At 36.4% G+C, this 24474-nt stretch overlaps 2 protein-coding genes across 2 annotated transcripts; both read left to right on the top strand.

The window, feature by feature from the left end:
* The first annotated feature begins 3848 nt into the window (after nucleotides 1-3848).
* On the top strand, nucleotides 3849-6822 carry LOC145003192 (uncharacterized). The gene is made up of 11 exons (XM_078962321.1): nucleotides 3849-4328; nucleotides 4528-4615; nucleotides 4709-4800; nucleotides 4881-4999; nucleotides 5220-5335; nucleotides 5415-5542; nucleotides 5629-5715; nucleotides 6038-6098; nucleotides 6201-6241; nucleotides 6334-6454; nucleotides 6551-6822. Exons 1-11 carry the CDS (start codon nucleotides 3880-3882, stop codon nucleotides 6608-6610), a joined length of 1362 nt encoding a protein of 453 aa, XP_078818447.1. The 5' UTR covers nucleotides 3849-3879; the 3' UTR covers nucleotides 6611-6822.
* Nucleotides 6823-8236: 1414 nt separating this feature from the next.
* Nucleotides 8237-10510, top strand: LOC145002228 (2-oxoglutarate (2OG) and Fe(II)-dependent oxygenase superfamily protein). Its single transcript, XM_078961529.1, has 4 exons — nucleotides 8237-9089; nucleotides 9498-9673; nucleotides 10144-10214; nucleotides 10306-10510. Exons 1-4 carry the CDS (start codon nucleotides 8403-8405, stop codon nucleotides 10446-10448), a joined length of 1077 nt encoding a protein of 358 aa, XP_078817655.1. The 5' UTR covers nucleotides 8237-8402; the 3' UTR covers nucleotides 10449-10510.
* Nucleotides 10511-24474: the final 13964 nt, after the last annotated feature.

Below are 24474 nucleotides of genomic sequence, written 5' to 3'. Positions count from 1 at the left end.
ACGTTACGTACAAATATTTTATGGATATGTTAGCATTACTAGGGCCAACTCGCATATGTTTGGTACATATGTTCTATCGAAATGTTTTTTATAACTATTAGAATATAATAATACCAAATAGTGAAATAAAATAGTGACATGTCATTTTAATATGTTACGTCAGTTATCAATTGATTAGATGAATAGAATTCTTTTATATATATATATATATATATATATATATATATATATATATATATATATATATTAAAGGGGAGCACTTCTTAGGAATAATGCTTAACCAAAGTACTAACTAGGGTACTGTTCATCGGGTTCGCTCCTCGACCATGGTAAGGAATATCGGTCCTTCAGTTTCTTTGTTCTTATCCAACCTTTTCTTCTTCCATCAAAATCGTCTAGAAGGCCTAAAACCACCCCCACCCCACCGATCGATTTTGCTCCTTCTACTACGGTGCCTTCGATTTTGCTCCTTCTACTACGGTGCCTTCAATTGATGGCACCATTCTGACCTCCACTGCCTCCTCTCACTTCAGTTGTGGTGCTTTGGAGTTCCGGTGGGTATTTACGTGTGATTCTCGCGTCTCCCCCACCGGTTCTGCCTTATCTTCCCCCCACCGCTTTCTCGCCACTCATATTCGGATTTCACCAAGCTACAAACGGGACGACGCAGATGACCATCGACCGGACTCCGATTTAGGTTCTCACGACGGGACTGGGATCGGATACGTTCCGTTGAGCTCTTCAAATCCTCGAATTTCTTTGATGCTTCCACAGTTGGTATGTGAATTCGACACTTCCACCATCGATGTATGAAATCGACGCATCCTAAAGGTTGAAGTGGTCACGATGCAGATGGCCATCGATCGGGCTGCGATTTAGGTTCTCACGACGGGGCTGACTCCTGATTTGTGCCACCGACAGCAACCCAACAGTCACCGCCAACTAGAGCTTCTAACCCCTTTTCGCCTGCTTTCTCAAACGCTGCCACCGTGGGTTTGTACTGTTAAAAGAAATGGTATAATTTCGAAGTTTGGTTTTTAATTTTAACAATCTGATTGAAGCATGATGTCTCAGTTCTTGATCCCTTACATGCATCATATCCCAATTTTCATGTTCTTTATCCACCTACGTAGGCACACTATTCGAATTTCGATCCCTGGTTTCATTGCTTAATCTGGGCATGTTTTTATTCAATTTATTGCTACTGACTGTACCGATTTATGATGAATATGTTCTTTTTGGGTTTTGATGATCCACATCGGTGTGCTTTGTGTTCATAAGGCTTTAACTTTTCATTCCGGAGTGGACACCATACCATGTGTTTGTGTATATGCCGGACAGAGTTCTGAACCCCTAATTCTTCCAGATGTTCATACTTAGGGTTGAGATTATGACATGTTTGCCAAATTTTCGAGGTTAACAATGCAGTAAACTATAAACCCAAAATAAATAGGTAAATTTATAACATGAGCATCAATAGACTCTAATCGTGTATATCAATAAATGCAAAATTTGTGGTTAACAATGGAGGCAACAGTGAAAAAGTTTCAGCAGAAATTCAAGAGGGTGAAAGATGACATGGATAAATGGGACAACCTTCATGCTCAATTAGTATCACAGTTTAGAAATGCTTCTTCCATCATTGGAAGGTTACAGGTCCTTCACATTTCACATACATATATTCATACATAGATTCAATCTCTTGATTAATTCTTATCGATTTTATTCCCTTTTTTACCCTCTTATCAGTTGCTCGAAAAGTCCCAAAAACTATGGTTCCCTAAAAAACCTTGATAACATTAAAAATACCATCTTCACAAAACAGATGGAATCCCTTCAGAAGATCTTGCTTTCAATGACTAAAACTCTGTAAGTCTATAATACTCTATCCCAATTCGGAACCCTATTCAGACCTTTTCGTCACTTACTCCTCTCAAAAAGGTAATTTTGTAATTTCGACAATGTCATTCTTTTGGGTTTTAGAATGAACTTTTATTTTTCTTGACTATGGCAGACGCATCATCCAGACCAAGTGTGCTTTCTTTGTGTAAGAACTGTTTCGGTGGTATAAATGCATCTGTTGTTTAAATAGGTACGACCATCAGGTAGCCAGCAGCCCTGTGTCGTTGTGTCGGTATTGTTCAGCCCTAATTCCTTCAACTCTTTCGTTCTGCTGGACAAGCTTTTGACAGGTAAGTTGTAAACCCTAAGTATAAATTCTGAAATTACTTGGGTTTTGTTGTCTGCATGTGGAAATTTGGGTTCTTGCACATCAAATTACCTCATACATACATGGTATGTCATCAACATAATCATTCATATGCATATTTGTTGATTCTAGAATCAAATATGTTATCTACACTTTGTAATTTTTGATGAATTATAGATTAGTGACTTCCATTCCTTTTATTAGGCTCAATCCAGGAAGATTGGAAGTTCTTGGGATGTTCACGTTAGAATGTGTTGCTTACAGGCAGATTGGAAGTTCTTGGGACATCATTTTCGTATATTATAAATTTTTTTTTATCAACAAAAGGCTAATACTTTTTTTTTTTAAAATAAAAATGTTTAATGCAGGAACATCTGAAAAAAGGCTGTTTCTATTGACGAAATGGTAGTTATAGATATTAAAACCAAGTTAGTCTCTTTCTATTTCCCTACATACTTTTATTTTTATAAAAAAATAATGATTTTAACAGTTTTTGTTAAAAATGCCCCTGCATATGGTCATAAACAGATGTGGAGATCAAGACGGTAAGCCACGAATACAGGACGAGTGTTAACAGATTGTAAGCAACTTATGACTCTGGAATTGGTACGTTTCTCAATTTTTTTATTCATTTTATAGGGTTTAGACTCCAATTAACCATTCGGAACAAACGTGAAATCACTTTACATTGCAGGTTCCTATTGGTTGATTGGTCACTGATTCGTAATACGGGCTTTCAAATTTCTTTCTTGATTCATGCAGGTTTCATTCTATCTTTCTTTGACATTACAGGACCAAAGAAGGAGTTTTACTCATTATATGGTCGCTGTTTTGAGATCAAAGAGAACAAGTTATTACCTTTACTCTTTTTATTATTATTGTAAAGCTTATATTTATCTTTGTTTAAATTTGGATTTTTTTTAAACAACTTCAGGTATGTTTACAAAGTTTATCCCTTTTAGGATGTCAATCGAGTGGAGGGTCATACCACAACAACTTTAAGGTATGTGTTTTTTTATTTATTGATTTTCACTGAAACTTGTGTATTAAATTTCTCAAATGTTTTGATGAATCATACAGAGTCATGTTCTTCTCAAATGGTGACAAATGCTAAAATGGACCTCAAACAAGCTTACCTTGACCTACCTCAATATTTTAATATTTTTTAATTAATTACAAAATTTAAAAATTGCCCCTTTCAACATATCATATTTTCTCAACAGGTGAGATTAATATTTTTTAAGTAATGAGCCTGTACGAAATGTTTGGCCCATGTGAAATGGATTGCCTGTGAAATCATCAAACAAAGTTTTATCTAACCAAACTCGTGTATTTATTTATTACCACTTAATATTGATATTAAATAGGTGGGTTGCATCCGACCCTGCAACGCAGGGGTTCCCCATCTAGTTATAATAAATTGAGATACAAAATATTCGATTTACAACAAAAAGAAATATCAAACTAAATTTCTATGAAAACTTAATAATTTTTATAGAATTTGCTTTAGAAACAACTTGTTATTTTTCTTCAAAGTAAACGCAAAAGTGTAAAACTAGGACAAAAACATGAATTGCAATTGTATGACCCACAGGGGACACATTTATTCTGACGTGTAAGTACGTGATTGGATCCCACGTGTAAGTATATTATTGGATCTTACAACCCCGATGACGACGATGAAGGAAAGTAGAGATCGCGGATTCCTTTTACAAATCGCAACCGTCAACTCGAAGACGGCGAAAGAAGGGCAGAGAGCATCAGCCATGGCAGCTCGCAAGAGAGGAGCTTCAAAACAACCACCGCCACCCACCGAATCACATCCCAAAACATCGGAATCCGCCGCTACTTCTACAGACCCACAGATCACCCCTTCAAAACCAAGCAAAATCATCTTCTTCTCTTCGATTTTCTTCCTTCCTTACCTTTACCTGATATTTTATCACTATAGAATCGAAACAGAGCTGAAGAAATCGATCCTTATCAATGCATCTCTCAGCTTCGCCGGGTTCTTTATAACCCTAATGATGATCCCAGTGACTTCCAGATATGTTCTTAAACGTAATTTATTTGGTTACGACATTAACAAGAAGGGTACGCCTCAAGGTCTGGTCAAAGTGTAAGTTCTTTCTCGTGTATGGTCTCCACTTCCTCGTCTATCGATCAAATTGATGTAATTTGATGAACAATTGAGCAATTTAGTATGCAAGAAGAATCCTTTATAATTCAATTGCATTAGTTCGAGTTGGAATTCAGTGCACTCTTAGTCTAAATTATTCCGGTCAACTTCCGTGTTGATACTACTACCTTTCTTGCAGGCCTGAATCCCTTGGTATTGCTGTGGGCATCGTTTTCTTGGTGGTGGCGATATTATTTCAGTATTTCAATTTCACATCAGATTCAAATGTATGTTTGATTCTTCACATTGTGACACTTTTCTTTATTCTAGTCCATAATTTGTTTATTTTATAATTAATTGGTTAATCCATACACTCGCAGTGGCTTGTTGAGTATAATGCAGCTTTAGCATCTATCTGCTTCATGATTTTGCTTGGGTTTGTGGATGATGTTCTTGATATTCCTTGGAGAGTGTGAGTTTTCTATTTTCTAAATCTCATTTCTTGTTTATTTATTACATCTCTAATTGGTTTAAATTTGCTTGTGAAGGCAGGAAACTACTATTACCATCAATTGCTGCTCTCCCTTTGTTGATGGCCTATGCTGGACATACAACCATCATGATACCAAAACCCCTTGTCCAGTATATTGGAACAGAAATCTTGGATCTAGGTAAACATTTAAATAATTTCCTTATTTAACAGAAATCATGATACCATAATTTCCTTATTACATCAGTCCAATGCACGCCAAACACAGTACAACCTGTTATGTTTGATTTCCTTATTACATCATATCCTGCAGTCTGATTAAGACCTTTCACTGTTTCTGATGTTTTGATAATTTTAATTTGTTTGTTCCTATTAATTTTTTAAACTTGGGTACTGAACAGGATGGATCTATAAGCTATATATGGGACTTTTGGCTGTCTTTTGTACAAACTCAATCAACATCCATGCTGGTATAAATGGCCTTGAAGTTGGACAGACTGTTGTTATAGCATTTGCTGTAAGCCTTCAGATCTTAAAGAAAACACAAGACATAGATAAATAATATAATAAATCTGATTTATAATCATGTAATGCAGATTTTAATCCACAATATTATGCAAATCGGAGCATCTTCCAATCCTGAAACCAAACAGGCCCATGCATTCTCCATATACCTTGTTCAACCTTTGCTTGCAACTTCACTGGCATTACTTTCTTACAACTGGTATTTATTTTGTTAATTTTGTTTTTTTATTTTTAATTTGATTACTTTAGTTGAAATTTGTTTAATTTAATTCATTTTTTTTTTAGGTATCCATCTTCTGTTTTCGTTGGTGACACCTATACATACTTTGCTGGAATGACAATGGCAGTTGTTGGCATTTTAGGCCATTATAGGTGCGTGATATTCTAAAAATATATTTAATAAATAGCAACGTACTTTCATTTACTTTTCAGTCTTTTTAATAAAAGCATTGTACTTTGAAATATCTACTCAATTGTAACATGGTATTTATTAAATTTTCTTTCTTATTGAAACATCATACTTTTAAAAAAAAAAAAAAAAAAAAAAACTACCTGAATTGTAGAGTTTGATGTTGTAATAAGAAGAAATATGTTGCTATTTCTTACCAAAGTAGCGATATCTGATTATTTTCTACTTTTGTGTGACGATTTTTTCTTAAATAAATAACATGTGTTTCTGCATTTTCTTTGACAGTGAAACACTCCTAATATTCTTCCTTCCTCAAATTATAAACTTTCTATTATCGCTTCCTCAGGTTCGATCTCTTTCTGTCTCTCTCTTTTTTTTTTTTTGAAGTTTTTATTGCAGAATAATGTTGAGAGTTAAACAACTAATAAGGATGCTACATTTTTGACAGCTGGCAGGCATTATCCCATGTCCACGTCATCGTCTGCCAAGGTAAATCCAAGAGTTTTTTGAATTATTATAATATTTTTATATTGTTCTAGTGTTTTTGAGATTGATATGTACTTATATTTCATTATTACCAGATTTGACCCTGGGACAGGGTTGCTGACTGGGACAAAAGATGGGACACTTGTGAATGTGTCCTTGAGAATATTTGGCAGGAGATCTGAAAAGTCCCTATGCATCCTCCTACTTATTCTCCAGGTAAATTCTATTTATTTATGAAACATTGTTGCATAAATGAATAAATCCTAAAATGAAAAAATTAATGATTAAGTAAATTGGATCTGGTTTTGACAGGGTGTGGGTTGTTGCTTCTGTTTTTTCCTGAGGTGGATCCTTACTGGTTGGTATAAATGATGCTTTTAGCAACTTAGAATATGATTTTTTTTTTTTTTGAAAAAGAGGTGTTGTATCATTTTGATAGTAATTTTATACTATTAGATTTGGTATTTTGCTACATTCATAGAGAATCCCCAAACAGTGCTTGATCAAATTCAAAATTTCAAACAAAATGTGTGTTCTTAATCTCATGCTTGTAACCTTTTGCCATAATCTCGTGTCTTTGGAAATTCTGTTCTTGTAAATTTTTTTTTATGTTCATTTTTTGATCTTGTATTTCATTATAGAAACTTGGCATTAAATATTTTCATTAGTATCGTCAATTTTACCTCCATATTACTAAAAACGTTAGGAAGTATTCAACTACTCTTATTCAATTTAGGCTATGTGTAGCGCATTATAATGTAAATTAGATTTTTTAAACATTTTTAAAAATTCTTCCAAATATACATTTTATTAATTATAAATATTTTCATTCTTCTACATGTCTTTTTATATCATTTTGCTTTCACGGTACCTTATCAGCTAGGGTTCGATCAAATGTTATTTTTGTCTGCTGGTGGTTAATATACTAAACAGACATTTATTTTAAGTTATTATCGACCAACAATGCTTGTTTGAGAACACTTTAAGGTTATTCTAAGTGATGAATGTTATGATTTGTATTGGGTTGTAGTTTCAACAATCAAGAAAGAAAGAAAGAAATAAGCCAAAAAAAAAATGATATCCATTAAAGAAACATAGGTTACAATGGAATACAAAGTTAAAACATACTCGTTGCTAAAAAGGAAAACTAAAGGCTTGTTTGGTATGATGTTATGGGATCATGAATGTAATGAACAGTGTGACGGAATGAACGAGGTAATGAAATTAATTTGTTTTTTTTTTCATAACGTTTCATTTAATTTCTTCTTCAATTAGTATATGTCAAACGCTATCTAACTGTTTAATTTCTTCTTCAATTCAATTAGTATATGTCAAACGCTATCTAAGTGGCTAACTGTAAGCATGGTCATGGAGGCTTGCAAACTACAAAACATGTACAAAGTGAGATGGCATAACTATCTACATAATTTTATTAACTTTATTTGAATATTTAATTTGTTTTTGTAGTTTTATAAATTACTACTTATGAGATCTATGTATTATATAGATTAATTTTAAAAAAAAGTTAAATATAATGTTCAAAATATTTAAAAACTTTGAATTTATAAGAAAGAATAAAAATAATAAATTATTATAATTAAAATGTTTTTTTATCTTTTAAATTTAAACAAATAATATAAATAAATAAATAAAAGTAACTAATGAGTTTTAATTTTGAAAATTTTTAAAATTAAAAGGCAAGTTTATTAATAAAATTGATATCAATTTATTATTAAATTTATTGCAATTATTACATTAAAATATTATATGAAATTTAATAAAATAAAAAACTCATCAAAAATAATTAATTCAAAATAAACACAAAATGATATTTAACGAATTAAATAAGAGTGTGACAAGTATAAAAAAAACATTTATTTATTAAAGTAGATAATAATTTCATTGAATAATAATAGTATTTATTCTAAAAATAATTGTTAACGTGACTCATATTAATACATGTAAACCCAAAGAATTATGTTAAAAATATTTACAATTTGCTAACATGGTTGGCGAAGTGCCTGATATGGGTTTAACCGTTTAACTTTAACCAGAACCCGGTCTTTGATCCACCATCATCTAGAACTAGAAGTGCGTTCTCCGGCGTCGACGCCCCTCTTCCACCACCAAAACACCACAAAAAGTTCTTCTAGGGTCCTCATTAATGAACTCAAAGCTCGAAAACCTTTGGGAAGAAGTGAGGGAACTAAGCTTAGGATCCACTCCCCAAATCGATCGCCTCCATACCCCACCAACCCCACTCCAATTCCTCCGCCATTACCTCTCCCAAAACAAACCCTTCATTCTCTCTGCCTCCGCCGCCACCACCCTCCAATGGCCCGCCACCACTCTCTGGACCTCAACATCCTACCTCCTCAACACTCTCTCTTCTTCCACCGTCTCCCTCCACCTAACCCCCACCGGCCAAGCCGACTCCCTCACCCCACACCCCTCTAATCCTGACTCTCTCTGCTTTGCCTCCGCTCATGTCCAACGCACATCATTCTCCGACGCCATCGATGCCATCAAAGCTTCACGTAAGAATGATTCAAGTCAAGGATTCGTTGCTTATGCGCAACAACAGAACGATTGTTTTAGGGAGGAGTATGGTGCGTTGGCTAGAGACTGTGATTCACATATTCCATGGGCGACTGAAGCAGTAGGAGGATTGCCGGAGGCTGTTAATTTGTGGATTGGGAATGATTTGTCTGAAACTTCGTTTCATAAAGATCATTATGAGAATCTGTATGCTGTTGTAACCGGAGAGAAGCACTTTCTGCTTCTTCCACCCACTGATGTTCATAGAATGTATATTCGTGAATACCCTGCTGCTCAATACACGTACTCTGAGGTACAATTTCACCCTTTTCTATGTTTGCATTCATCTCTTTGGGTTCTTGGATGTCTGTTATGTCATTCATATCCAGAAAACATGAAAAAAAATAACAAGTAATGCTCTAACATATGACATATCAACCAATTATCCTGTTAGGATTCTGGAAATGGCTATAATCACTTTATAAAATTGGTTACAATTGAAGACATGGCTAAATTTTTTTGATGATGTGGACTAGAATACTAAGAATAGGTGTGTTGTAGTAATATCAGTAATCTTAATGTTGTTTGTAATGAAAGTTGCTTTTTAGTGATATTGCCCTTAAATTTCACAATAATGGATTCCAAACACAGTACAATATGTTATTGTTATGTAATATGTATGACTATGGGTGTTTTAGTCATTTTGTTGATTTATTAACAGGAAAGTGAGGAATTTGAATTGAAATTGGAGAATCCAAAGAGATATGTCCCTTGGTGTAGTGTAAATCCTTACCCATTGCCCAAAGACAAGGAAAAAGAAATGTCTAAATTTCCATTTTACTATAATGGACCCAAACCATTTGAAGTCACTCTCAAAGCGGGTGAAATACTTTACTTGTAAGCATTTCTTTCTTAAAAAAATAAAATAAAATAAAATAATCCCACATGTATGTGCCTGTGTAAAGTTTAAATCTTGATACAAATCAATTGAATTTATTTCTTATCTTTGTCTTGAAAAAACTGCAACTGTCTTTTTTCCTTTTTGGAAAAATCCGTTTCAAATTTGTGAACCGATCTTTATAAAAAGGAAAGAAGACACTGGGTGCTTTTTTTAAGACAACCCAAAATAGATATGTTGCTTTTTTTTTTTTTTTTTTTTTTTTTTTTTTATATTATGGGTAGAGATTATTTGGTTTGATTTGGTTTATATCTTATTCCCAAGGGGTCAAAATTTTCGTTTCTTTCCATTATAGCATTGTGCTTTGGAAAACATATAGTAATAATATCCAAATACAAAAACAACTTTTGTTTCTTGCATTTAGACGATTTTTGAATATTTGTGATTCTTGAATTTGGTTGTTATGTAGGCCGAGTATGTGGTTTCATCATGTTAGACAGATGCCTGATAATCGAGGACTCACCATTGCAGTAAATTATTGTAAATTTACTTGACAAACTCTCCAAAATTATCATTATTTTATTGCGTAATAATTTAATTTAATCACGAAATATTTCTTTTCTTTTGGCAGGGTATGATATGCAGTTTGATATAAAATACGCGTACTTCAACTTCTTGCAATCACTTTCGTTTTGTAAATCACGTTTAAATGATGGTGATTCTTTCATAAATGAAAACTTATCCAATGGTGACAAAAACCATGAGGAGGAGTGAACTTCTTTGTTAAAAGTGTTATGTATCAGTTGTGTTTATATATTTTTCTTACATTGACTTGATTTTAGCTTTCATTTTATATTGCAAAAGTTACGGCATTTGTTATATGTTTATTGGTTTTTTGTTCCGAGATTTACAATGAAAGTTTGGTTTTATTATATTAGATGATGATTATTTTACAAGGATGTTTTTTTTACAGGATTTGGATAAATGAACCTCAACCGAAGTTTAGTAACCAATTAATTTGATAACTCATTTAGCACTTTTACGACATTTGAACGAATTTTGATGGTGTTATCTATAGCTTAGTTTAAAATGTTGGTGGCATCATTTGGCAAAAAAAAAAAAAAAAAAAAAAAAAGTTTGGGAAAGCCCAACAAACTTTTATATATGGTTTTAGATTGTTCTTATTATGGACCACTATAATCAAAAATCTGTCATTTAAACTTTCGTGCAAAGAATGGTCACCGGTTAAGCGATGATATGTACTTAGACTTTCAAAAGTCCACAACGCCCTTATCCACCACGTGTTACGTGTACGCAAATCATACGAGGCCTTTTAAACACTAAACATTTTGTATGGAAATAGAAACTTTCCTTTTCTTTTCTTTTTCTTTTTAACCGATAAAAATATATTTTATTCGTAACTTTACCTAGCAAGAAGCTAGTAAGGTGATTTTTTTTTTATATTGATTTAGATACAAAGGAGGGGTTTATATTCCACAATCTCCATTCTATCTTAACCCTATCTTCACAATGTTTTACCCAGATAAAATAGTAGAAATTATTCTTGATGGTTGTCATTCAATTTTGTTAAAAATTCTTTCATTTATGGCCCTCTATAAACACCAAAAAAGCACCAAACACGATCGTTTTTTTTTTTGGATAGTTCCCCCATTTGGAGGCGAAGTCAATGATATTAGTGATCGTGTGGAAACCTGTCACTTGAACGTTACACCATTTAAGAATCGAGTGTAATATACCTTTTGCTAGTGAACACGAGACTAGGATATGATCCCCTGTCTCTTGACAAACTCCACACAGGGTCGAGGTCATTTCAATACCCCTATTCCGGAGAGCTCCAGCCGATGCTATCTTGTTCTGTTTAGCCCGCCATACAAAACCCAAGGCTTTCAGTGGAATCATGTTTAACCATGGGAAAAATCTGTCGCAAACAGGGAAGGTTGCCCTTTCAATTCTTTCACAAAGGAGAGCCACACAAAATTCCCCATCCACGACAAATGGAGATACCCACCCCTAGCTTGATTCTCCTGGTTTCATTACCTCCTCGAATGGAATGTTAATTCTGTTCAAAATGACTTTGCATTTAACAATACTCCTCCAGACACCACTCCATCGACTCTTTAGATTGGTACAACATTGTTCTTCATTCAAGTTGTGGAGCCCCCTGATGATCTTAACCCATAGGGAGTTGGGTTCATTTTTCAAACGCCACAACCATTTGGTAAGTAATGTAAGGTTCAATGAACGGATTGATCCCAAACCAAGACCTCCCACCTTCTTTGGAGCCATAATCTTCTCCTACGCAACCCAATTTATATTTTTATTACAGTTTGGACCTCCCCAGATAAATTATCTTCGGATTTTTTCTAGCGAGTTTATATCACCAATTGGGCAATAAAAATGGACATATAGTATGTGGGGATGCTTCCAAGTACTGCTTTTGCGAGTGTGACTCATCCACCAAAACCGAGTGTTTTTGCATTCCAAATCGATAACTTACCTTTAAGTTTTTCCATAATTGGTATCCATGAGGCCATACAGTTCATATTCAACCCAATTAAGACCCCCAAGGTCAGCGAATGGGAGTGATGCAGGTTCGTATCCTAACGGACTTGCCTAATTGACCACTTCTTGATCTGGAACTCCAATACCATAAACTTTGGATTTATTGAAGTTGACCTTCAGGCCGGAAGATACATAAGAACATCTAAGGATCCTCGCCAGGTTATCAACATTCTTTTTCGACCACTCCCCAAAGAAGAATGCATCGTCTGCATATAGAAGGTGGGACACACAGATACTAGAATTTGGAATGCGAATCCTATCAAATACACCTTTTAAAACTATTGACTTCATTGCGATATTTAACCCCTCCATTGCAATTATGAACAGGAAAGGGGATAACGGATCCCCTTGCCTTACCCCCTTTGACATTTTGAACTCCTTAGTGGGGCTACCATTGATGATAATCGAAGCTCTAGCTGACTCCAAACAACCCTTGATCCATGATCGCCATTTTGATCCAAAATTCATTTGGAGCATAATAGAATCTAGGTACCCCCAATTAATAGAGTCAAATGCCTTGTTAAAATCTGTTTTAAACAATAAAATCTCCTTCCTGTTACTCTTGGCCCACGAACAAATCTCATTCACAATGAGTGGTCCTTCCAAAATATTCCATCCCTCCACAAAGGTAGATTGGACATCGTCAATTACACTCCCGATTACATTTTTAACCCTTAGTGCTAGGATCTTAGTGATGATTTTATATAATGAACCAATCAAACTAATTGGCCGATAGTCAACAAGGTATAAGGGTCTTTAATCTTCGCAGCCAGGGTAATAAAGGAGGCGTTACAGCTCCTTGAAAACTTTCCACTACATTCAAAGTACTTGACATATTCAAAGATATCATTTTTTATCGTCTCCTAATTTTTTTTGAAGAATTTAAGGGTAAACCCATCAGGCCCCAAAGCCTTTTCACTACCACATGCCCATACAACTTGTTTAACTTCCATAAACAAGATAGGGGCTTTAGCTCATAATTTCTTAATTCAAGTACAAAGCATGGATCAAACCACCCTTCTAGTACTCGTAACTTACTTCTCTATCTAGATTGAATTACTCATAATACTTAGAATTTGCTTCTCAATCAAGATTGAATCACCGACTACTCTCACCAAGTATCATTGAGATTGAACATATTAATACATTTTGAGCATAACCAAGCATTTCCTTAGTTTTATTTAGCTCAGAAGGCACAGTAACACCCTTATGAGGATTTGGGTCGCCAAAAAGGCCGTCAAGCTCGCTAGCACGCGACACACACCACACCTAGCTTGCACTGAGTAGCCTCACCATGCAGACTTGTCATGGCTGTAACGAGAGGAGAGATGAGAGACAAAGTTGAAAGATGAGTTGTGATTGACTGTTTCTATTTTGTTTTGTTTTTGTTTTTTTCAAAATAAAACCTTTTAAAATGACACATTACCACTCTCCAACTACAAGGCACACATTATAAGCTTATGCGGCTTAAAAAAAAACTAAAAAACCTATGTGACAATGTGCTAAGAGTGTTACTATTCCCTCCAGACTTAGTACATTGTCATGCCAGCTTAACATATTGTCACGTAATCTTTTGTATTACCATCTCAATAACATGTTCTCTTTGGCATTTCTTGGGGAGTGGTAGCACGATCAGTTCATTTTTGTATTTTTTTCATACTTAAACAAATTATGTTTTTATGAAACACAAACATTTCGTATTAAATAAAAAAGTTATATAATGACTTCAAAACATGCCAAAATATTTTGGAGATAAAAATGCATTAAAAATATTATGGGTGTAAAATGACAGGTCATTATTGTAAATAAAAAAGTGATAATTATAAGTATTTAGAGTTTGTAGTTAATTGAGCATGTAAAATGATTTGTTGGATAAAGGCGAAGGACCATTGTGGTAAATAGGAGGGTAAACTGGGTTAATAGTGGTGAGGGACCAAAACTGTAAATATGAATCAATTACATCTCTTCTCTTCTCTGATCTCGTTTTCCAACTAGTGACTAGTGAGCATCTCTTAGCGAGAGCCAATGGGCGGTGTATAGCACCCATAACACTAGGCGTGAAATTGGTACAATATCGATTATTTTTTTCCCTAAATTTTTTTACTGTACCTACTATAGTTGGTATAAAAAATTTGCTACCAATACCGTACCAAGTATACTTGGTACCAATATGTTTAGCTACTAACAAATTTGGTTGATATTGTTGGTGATTTGTTTTACTAATTGTATTTAAGTGTAATGGGTTGACCTATTGACCAAAATCAATCTTGATGAATATTAAATAAGGAAGGTGCAAAGTGCACACTTGTTTAAGTTTATTCAAGATTTAAAGTAGATTGTCATTTAGGGGTGAATCCCCTGAACGAACGGGGATCCGGGGGCAACGCCCTTGGGAGTGGTGTAACATCCCGAGATTCAGGTACTTCTAAATTCATCCCTATAGTTTTATCATATGAAATTTTAGTCCCTAAGTCCATGAGAATGAGCCTTGAATCCTTGTGGCAATTTGGTAATTTGAGTTGGATCGGTACGCTGAGCGTACACGAGGGTACACTGAGCGTACACTTGTATACGCAGGGTGTACTCTTTTTAGGAGAAAACCCTAATTTTTAGGGTTTGGGTGGTATATAAGCATCATTATGGATCATTTCACCCCAACTTTTCAGCCTCCATATCCTTTGAGTCGTCTTTGTCAAACCCTAACCCTTAGTGAGTGTTTTTTGAGCTAAAGAGTGTGTTGTTGGTGTGTTCAAGGAAGAAGAAGTTGCATTAAGAAGCTTGGAAGCTTGAAGCAAGGCTTGGATATGGAAGTTTTTCTCTTTTCTCCATCATTCCAAGGTATAAAGTTCATACCTGATACCTTGATGCCTTGTTTGCTAGATCTCTTTATTAGGTGTTCTTATGCTTCTTTTAGGTCCCAAATGCTCCATCTTGAGCATTGCATGTTCTGGATGTTTTGAGTTGTCCTTCCAGACCCATGGAGGGTTCCTTGGTCATAAAAATGAGGTCCCAATGGCTAAAAGTGTCTAGTACATCTCGTGGAATGTATTAATGAATTAAGACCATGTATTAAGGACTTTTTGGACGTGTAAATTCATAAAGTTGGAGACTTTATGACTCTAAGGTGCATTTGGATCTTGGATCTGAAGTTTGGGCTTAAGTGTTTATGCCATTAAGCACTTAATAATTTTTGGGCTTTGCGAGGGTACACCCCACGTAGAAGGGAGTACACCCCGTGTACTTGGTCAACGTCCCTGCAACCAGTCAATGCGAGGCTTGCGTATGCTGAGCGTACCTCCGGAGTACACCCTGCGTACCCGCATGGAACAACTAATTTTGATTTAACTTGGTTAGGTTGACTCAGCTAGGTTGACTTAGTGGATTTTTGGAGTTTGACCATGTTTGACCAAGTATACTTGGAATTTTGTATCGTGAATGGAAGACCTCGGGGGGTTCCCGAGGCACTTAGGTATAAGACTGTGGAGGGTTTCTACGGTATACTAGGTTAATGACCTCAGGGGGTTCCCAAGGCACTTAGGTGTAAGACCATGGATGGTTTCCCTGGCATCCTAGGTCAAAGACCTCGGGGGGTTCCCATGGCACCCGGAGTAAGACCTTGGAGGGTTTCCAGGGCTTCCTTATATATGTTGGTATGCATGGCTTATGGCCGTGCATGAAGCGAGAATCGCTTGGTATGTTGAGAGGTGCTTGACCTGTAGGATGGTCAAGGCCGAACATTATAGGCTGCATGGTACGCTGTATCCCCTAGAGATTCCCATGTGGAAATGGGAATTGTTAGAACGTAGTTCTTTCAGGATCTATTGATTCTAAGCATGCAAACAAATAAGAACGTAAATATAAACACGAATATGGCTTGAATATGTTGAACGATTAATGCTTCAACACCTCAGAAGAGCTCGACTAAGAACTTCGACTGTAGAGGTGTTTTAGGGTTACAAAACTTAAGCGTAATTAAAAGACGTCTCTCTATAATGCATGCATGCATGCATATATATAGTATAACCCGAAAAGATAATCATGGATGGACATGCCCAATCCGCATATAATATAAAAAGCCCAAGACGCAACATAATAAGCCCCAACAATCTCCCCCTTTGCATCTTTGTGACTGAGACTTTAACTCTGTTTAACAACCGAAGGCTTCTTCACCGTCTTGAATACCCTCAGGATAATAACTAACAGATGGTACCGAAAGGTAATATGCCACCGAAGCATATCAGTGAAATTTTTCTTGTCAGCATCTGAGTTCTGCTTGCACCGATGTATCAAGTTGATAATGCTCTCCAAGCAGTCAGTAGAAAACAAGTGCTTATCTACCAGAGCAAACAAAAACCTGTGAGCTTCACCTTTAGTAAGCATCACAGTCAGATGTGTTGAATCAATTTGCACTATCTTCATTTTGTTCACATCCTTGGCTTTTGAGTAGGCTTGACAGTCGGCTTCTTGTTCATCACTTTTGCTATCTCCTGATCCATCGTTGCAACTTCATATATGTAGGAGGCCAACATTCTCTTTAAGTGCTCTAGAATCGACTCATACTCCTTAGAATTAGTGAGCAGAATGTTGTAAAGCATTATCCAATCATGAGGATTGAGATTGGGAGGATCTGCTAAAGAAATCATCGAAACCGAATTTTCATACCCTCGTGTAATCTTGAAATGCACGTTCACAAACTTTCCAGTAGGTGTCGGTTTCAATACCTTGACAATTGTAATTTTCTATTCACTCCATGTCAGGTATTGAGGTTGGCCATACTTTAGGTAAAAGTTGATAAGCTCTCGGTCAACCTTTGGACTAGGAAAAGGAACCTCAACAGTTGAGTCAAAACAATGGAATGTAAATGCCTTCCTTGTAATTGGCATATCAAACTATGAGTCCTTTGAATTATCACAGTCGAAAGAAGCAATCGGTTCTAACTAATAAACACTTGGTAATTCTATTTCTTGATTGATTAGCACCTCTCTAGTCCACTCAGGAAATAGAGCCTTCTTACACTTTAAGACATCTTCTTCTTCTTTGTTACGCCTCTCTGTTTCCTCTGCCTCCTTTTGTTATTTTCAAATTATCATCCAATTCTTTATCTCTCTTCTTTTGATTGAGGACTTCAGCAATAGTTTCTTCTGCATCACTATCACTGTCATTGATAATCTTTTTCTGCTTATCTGTTGGACCTGAACCTGAAGCTACATTAACCTTCAGTTCTTTTGTAACTGGGATATTCGGTTTAAGAGTTTCAGTTGTTACAATCACTTTCTGTGATCCACCCTCTCCCCTTGTTTTGGAGTAATGAAAGGCTCCGAAACACCTTTCATCTCATGAAGTATTGCAAGGGCAAGGAGCAGTTTTCCAGCAAGATGATTTCTGATGGTGAGAGTGAGAATGGGATCATAACCACCAAGGAGATTGGTCAACATGTCCTTGACATCATTTGCACAGCTTCGGAATACAACTCTCTCGGTTTGTATCAAGGAAATCTCATTCTCGGCTTGACCAAGTTAAACTTGTTGAACTGCAGTGGTAGAGGCTTGGCGAGGAATTTCTTCTTCCAAAGCACTCTCTTTGGCAATATATGCATGAAGTGAGTCTAGCTGAGAGGAAACTGAACTTATAAGAGAAGTGTTTTCGGCTTGGATGGAGGAACGAACATCAGCAAACTTCTTTTGTTCTTCATGTAGAGACTGTGAAAGAGATTCGACTGATTCACGTACTTTGGCAGCATTCGTATCAGCATGCCCTTTTAAAGAATCCAAAAAGATCTGCGTAGTTTGAATAACTTCAGCAACATCGGCAGAGGCTTTTCTGCAAGTAGAAGCTGATTCTTTGATTGCAACAGTTGATTTATCTATAGTCGTTGTATATTGCTTGATGGCAGTCTCCACAAAAGCTTTAAGAACCACCCCACCATAAGCTTTGTTATCTGCAAGTAACTTATCTAGCTTTTCATGAATGCTCTGCAAATGTTGGCGGTTGACAGGAGCATCATTGTCTTCATCATATTGAAGCCGATATGGACTAAAGTATGTAGAATCATACTCATCATTGTCTTCACCTAGAGTAGCATCGGATTCGGTTGAGTGGGTTGGAGAGAGAGGTTTAGGGATGACTGGGGGTTCGGTTTCAGTAGGTGCCCTCGTATCAGATACGTTGACCCTTGCTGTTGGGTCAAGGATAGTTGTGGTGGTTGATTGGGAAATTATAGGAGTTGGTAAGGTGGTTGTACGAATGGGAACAGAAGAAACTGGTGGTGGTGGTGGAAAAGAGGTTTCTGTTGGGGAAGTGGTAACAACCGAAACTGAAACGTTCAGTGTCGGCGATGGAGGTTTCGGTTTCGGTGATGGAGGTGGGGTTGGAAGTTTGTGAGGTGGAGATTCGGTTGGTATAGGAGATCTAGGAGGAGTATTACCTCGTGGAGATTCCGGAGGAACTTCATCTTCTTCATCATCTTCAGGATGAGCAGGACTTGGAGGGGTTTGATTTCTTGATCTCTTCGCCATTTTCTTTATTTTCTTTGGCTTTGAGGAGGACTCCTTTTCTGAATTTCGCTTCGTTGATTTGGAGGGCTTAGGTTGATCCTCCTCGGTTGTTTCCTTCTTCGTTGTCACCCTTTTTCCTCTGTTGCTTGGCTTGTCAACATCATCCAAGGCAGCCTTTTGCTCAGGAGAAAGAACTAACGGCTCCTTGGGAGGACGTTTTCTATAGTCATCCATCTCCTGACTCTCGGCTGTAACATCCCTATACATTGTCTCCGGAATTGAACCATAATGAAGAAACTTTGTTAGGTCAGAGATGATGATCTTCTTTGTATGAAAAGTTTCAATGAACGCGATGAGAGCATCCTTCATCATCGGAATTTCCAAAGTGTCTATCACCCGCCTTGTAATGAGAGTCCAAAACCTTCCACAATAAATTTCGGACTGACGAGTGGAAGAATTTAGGCTCTGCACAACCTGAGACCATATAATAGACCCATAGTCCAGGTTTATTCCATTGTAGAGACCATAGAGAATGGTCAGAAATCCTTTACTAGTGCCATCTGATCCAGCACTTCGTTCCGCCAAGCTTTTGATAAGAAGAGTTAGAAGACCGTTCCTATGAGATGGTAGACACGACTTCTTGACTTTGGAAATGGTGGTCAGCACATCCGTGTATCCCATTTCATAGAGCATCGAGAAGATTTGTGTTGTTGTAATAAAGTCGGGTGAAATAACAGAAGAACCCACAGTGAGATGTAGCAACGAGCAAAACCTCCCTTTTGGAATAGAGGCCTTCTTGGAGTGAATTTGAAAGTAAATTTGTTCCTTGTTCTTGTCATACGATGCAGAAGAGTAGACTTGAGACAGTAGAGACATCAGAACAACTTTGAATTGGGTTAGGGCAATAACAAATGGAGAGTACTTCAAACATTCGACAACTTGTAACATGTAGGAATCATATAGAAACGGATTCAATTCTATAATCATGTTCTGATTTTGCTTGATGGTATGAAAGGCCGAAGAAGTAGTCTGATCTTGTGCAGAAGAAGTCGCCATTTTTGAACGAGGGAAGAAGATGAACAGTTGAAAGCACCGTTACAGTTTAGAAATTTTGATGCTGGTAGAAGACAAAGAATCGTGGAAACCCTTTATATACCGTTGTCAGGAGAGACAAAAATCGTGACGATTGTGACGTGATCACTAAAATGTAGCCTGAAAAAGCGTGATTTGACACGTTCGGTGTTCCTAGGTATGCGGCAACACGCGTGCGTATAAGGACCGTTCAAATTCACGCGCCCAAAAAGATTTCGTCAATCAGCATTTGAAATAAAACTTGCCATACGAACTTGAATTGCCCTTGATTCACTAGAGGGCAAATAAACTCAAACACACCTTCATCAGAATGTGGGAAAATTAAAAAATTTCATGCATTAGAGTGACAAAAGATAAAGTAATAAAACAAATGTGTATGGGATGTGAGTGATGTCTGATTATCAGACAAAAAACAGGGGATTCCGGGCAAGAATCGCTTCCTTTAAAGTCAAGAATGACTTGAAGTGCTTGTGTGGTTTCCCGAGAATACGATCAAGTGTTTATGAATAAACATTGAAAGGCTTATTTTCATGACATAGGCTTAAAGTGGCGTATCTTCAACCGAACATTGACTCTTAAAATAAGACCGAATGTTGGAAGTAGTTCTTGTGAGACTGATGTGGTCTGTTGAACAAGTAAGGAGGTTATATTTTGTGATGACAAAAGAGTGTATAGAAATCTCAAAAAAAAAATTAAATTGGATCTTTAAGGGGAAGAATAGTCTTGGTTTTAGACGAATTCATAAAAGACCTCGCAAAGAAAAGATATTTCAGTAGGTAACAAGTAAGATCTTGAATATAGAAATTCACCGTCAATTCATTATGGGTGTTGTATTTTGGGTTTCACTCAGCATGTGGTATTCGTATCTAAGATCATAAAAACAGATTGGATGTAACCATAAACCTCGGTGGTAAGAACCGAGAGTCTCAAGGGTTACAATTGTGAACCAAGAGTAGATGGAGAATGGTTTGAGGATGGTGAAATAACCGAAAGTACCTTCTGCTATAAAATAGGACAAAGCAGAGAAACTCTTAACTCATGTGAGAAGAGTAAGGTAGCTCTAGACCGAGTAAATAAGAACAGCCTGATTGGGAAGAAACGATACGTATTGATTGAATCATTAAGGCCTTCCTCTAGGTCGTACAGGCTTAGGTTAACATGCAGCAACATGCTTCTAGGGACCCTTAACTAGTTCATAAAATAAGCATCATACCTGTCCCAGTTCCAAATTATGTTATACTTGTACCCTTGTGACTGAATAGAGGCAAGAACAAACAAATATACCACACAAACAAAATGAAAAATATTTTCGAGGGATTGAATATTCTGAAAAATAATAAAAACAAAAAGATTTTTTTTTTTTTGGATATTTGAAGTTTTCTGAAAAAGAATAGAAACAGAAGGAGAAAATATTTTTGGATTTTGGAAGTGTTTCTGAAAAAGAATAAAAACAAAAATAGAAAATATTTTTGGATTTTGGAAGTTTTCTAAAAAATGAATAAAAACAAAAAATAGAAAATTTTAAATAAGCATAAACCATATTAAAGACGAGAAAAGAAACGCACACAGTTTACAACCAAAACCGAAACCTTATCTTAGTTGAGTGAAGCGAAATAGACCGAGCGTTCGGTTCATTTTGGTTCTTAAAATTTCAGAGCCGAAATAGACCGAGCGGTTGGTTCATTTAGGTTCCCAAATTTAAGAGCTGAAATAGACCGAACATTCGCTCCATTTCACTTGTCTAATTTTTAGTGAGAGAATTGAGGATTCAGTACCGACTCTGCTTCCATCATACCCAAGCCTTGTAAGATTTTGTTAAAGAGTGCTTCAGGTAATGCCTTAGTGAATATGTCGGCCAATTGATCACTAGATCGAACAAAATGTACTTCCACGTTCGTATCTTCTACATGATCCTTAATGAAGTGATATCTAAGTGCAACATGCTTAGTTTTTGAGTGTTGCACTGGATTGTGACAAATCCTTATTGCACTTTTTGAGTCACAATATAGAGGTATCTTCTTCATACTTAGCCTGTAATCTCTCAGTTGACTTTGAATCCAGATTACTTGAGAAGAGCAAGATGTTGCAGCAATATACTCAACTTCGGCTGTGGACAATGACACGCAAGTTTGCTTCTTGGACTACCAGCTAACAAGTTTTCCATCAAGAAATTGGCATCTACCTGTAGTGCTCTTTCTGTCTAGTCCACATCCTCCTAGATCAGCATCAGAATAAGATTGAATGAAGAATCCAGTTCTTGCAGGATACCAGAGACCGAGAGATGAGGTTCGCTTTAGGTAACGAAATATATTCTTCACAGCTACCATGTGAGGTTCTTTTGGATTAGCTTGAAACCTAGCACAATAACACACAGAAAACATAATGTCCGGTCTACTAGTTGTTAAATACATAAGTGACCCTATCATTTGACGATATTGTGTTATGTCAACAACAGGTTTTTCCAGAGATGGTGTTAATTTAGTGCCAAATGCCATTGTAAGCTTCACTTTTGAGTCGCCCGTCATACCGAATTTCGTCAGTAAGGTCTTTGTATAAGCCTCTTAGTTGATGAATATACCTTATGTTCTCTGTCTAATGTGTAAACCAAGAAAACAGTTAATTGGACCCATTGCTCTCATTTCAAATTTAGTCTCCATCAACTTTCTGAATTTAGCTGTTAAGCTAGGATTCATAGAGCCGAAGATGATATCATCAACATAAATTTGAACGATCATTAGATGTTCGCCTTCTTTCTTTTGGAAGAAGGTAGGGTCAACCGAACCTTGCTTAAATTTTGACATTTTTTGAAAACAAGTTAAGGTTTCATACCAGGCTCTTGGTGCTTGCTTTAATCCATAGACTGCTTTATCCAGCACATAGCAATGATCAGGGAATTTCTCATTCACAAACCCAAGCGGTTGCTCAACATAAACTATTTCTTCTAATTCTCCATTCAAGAAGGCACATTTGACATCCATTTGGAAGACTTCGAAGTTTTTATGAGCAGCATATGCCAAGAAGATTCTTACTGATTCCAGCCTAGCTACCGGAGCGAAAGTTTCCTCATAATCTATCCCTTCTTCTTGAAAATATCCTTTCACCACCAATCGAGCCTTGTTGCGAATGACATTCCCTTCTTTATCAAACTTATTTTTGAAGACCCACTTCAAGCCAACCACAGACGTGTCCTTTGGTGTAGGTATCAGCCTCTAAACTCGGTTATGTTCAAACTCATGGAGCTCATCTTGCATTGCTTGGAGCCAATCTGAATGATCGAGTGCAGCATTTAGAGTTTTCAGTTCAATCTTGGAAACAAACGAATTAAACATACAAAATTCAACTTTAGAGAATAATGCAGTTTGTTTCACTTTCAATTGAGAACGAGTAAGGACTTTTTCTGAAGTGTCACCAATAATTTGTGCTTTGGGATGGTCTTTGGTTCATTTCACTAATGGAGGATAATTTGGGTCATATGCTGGATCCAATTCAGCATTCACTTCGACTTAAACTTCGGATAGATCACCCTCGCCTTCGTCAGTTGTACTTTCAATCTCTTTCTCCCCCTCGACTGGCTAAGTGTACTCTGTGTCATCACTAAAGGTTGCATTCTCTGTGGGAGTTGGATTTTCCCTCTCGACCATACTACCGATAGGTGGATTTTGAGCAGAACAATCCCCTTTGTCTGAGCCTTTATGAGATGGAGACGAAGTTGAATCCCCCCCCCCCCCCCGAAAGATGATTTGTTTGTTTTCGATGCTGTTGAACTTTCCCCTTGGAATGGTGGATTGCTCTTAGCAGTTGGAGGTTCATTTTCCATCTCTTTGGCAGCTTCATCGATAATTTTCTTGAGACTTTCAATTGTGTTATCTGTGACTTTCACTTCTGAGTTTGCTGCTTTCTCTGGTTCATCAAACAGGTGCATGTATTCTTTAAACAATTTCGCTATTGAAACCGATACTTGTCCAGATTCTGGAAATATTTCTCCTAAGTCACTTTCACTTCTTTGAACTTTCTTCATGTAACTATCGTCGAAGGTGACATAATAGGATTCTTCAATTTGTTTTGAGCGTTTATTCAACACTATGTATGCTTTCGACGTTAGTGAGTAACCCAGAAAAATTCCTTCATCGGCTTTGACATCAAAATTATTTCGGTTCTCTTTGGAATTAAAAATAAAACACCTTGAACCGAATATGAGAAAAACTTGACATTTGGATTTCGGTTGTTTAAGATCTCATATGGAGTAATTAAGAATCTCTTATTTAGCAAGGACCGATTTTGTGTATAGCATGCAGTTGCAACAACATCAACCCAAAAATATAATGGAAGTGAAGCGAAACTGAGCATGGTTCTGGCTGCTTCACACAAAGAACAGTTTCGTCTTTCAACAATCCCATTATGTTGTGGCGTATAAGGGGCCGAAAAATTATGAGTTATCCCCTTGTTATCCAGAAAGCTCTCAAAATCATTATTCTTTAATTCCAGACCATTGTCACTTCTGATATTCCTTACCGTTTTCCTCAACTGTACTTCCACTTGCTTAATAAATATTTCCAGCTTGGGAGTTGCATCTAATTTCTGTTTAATAAAGAAAACCTAGGTGAAGCGTGAAAAGTCATATACAATTACAA

Source organism: Lactuca saligna, chromosome 6 (genome assembly GCF_052625555.1).
Source record: "Lactuca saligna cultivar CGN05327 chromosome 6, ASM5262555v1, whole genome shotgun sequence".
Taxonomy (NCBI): Eukaryota; Viridiplantae; Streptophyta; class Magnoliopsida; order Asterales; family Asteraceae; genus Lactuca; species Lactuca saligna.
The sequence above is the reverse complement of the archived record's forward strand: the minus strand, read 5'-3'. Positions and strand labels throughout refer to the sequence as shown.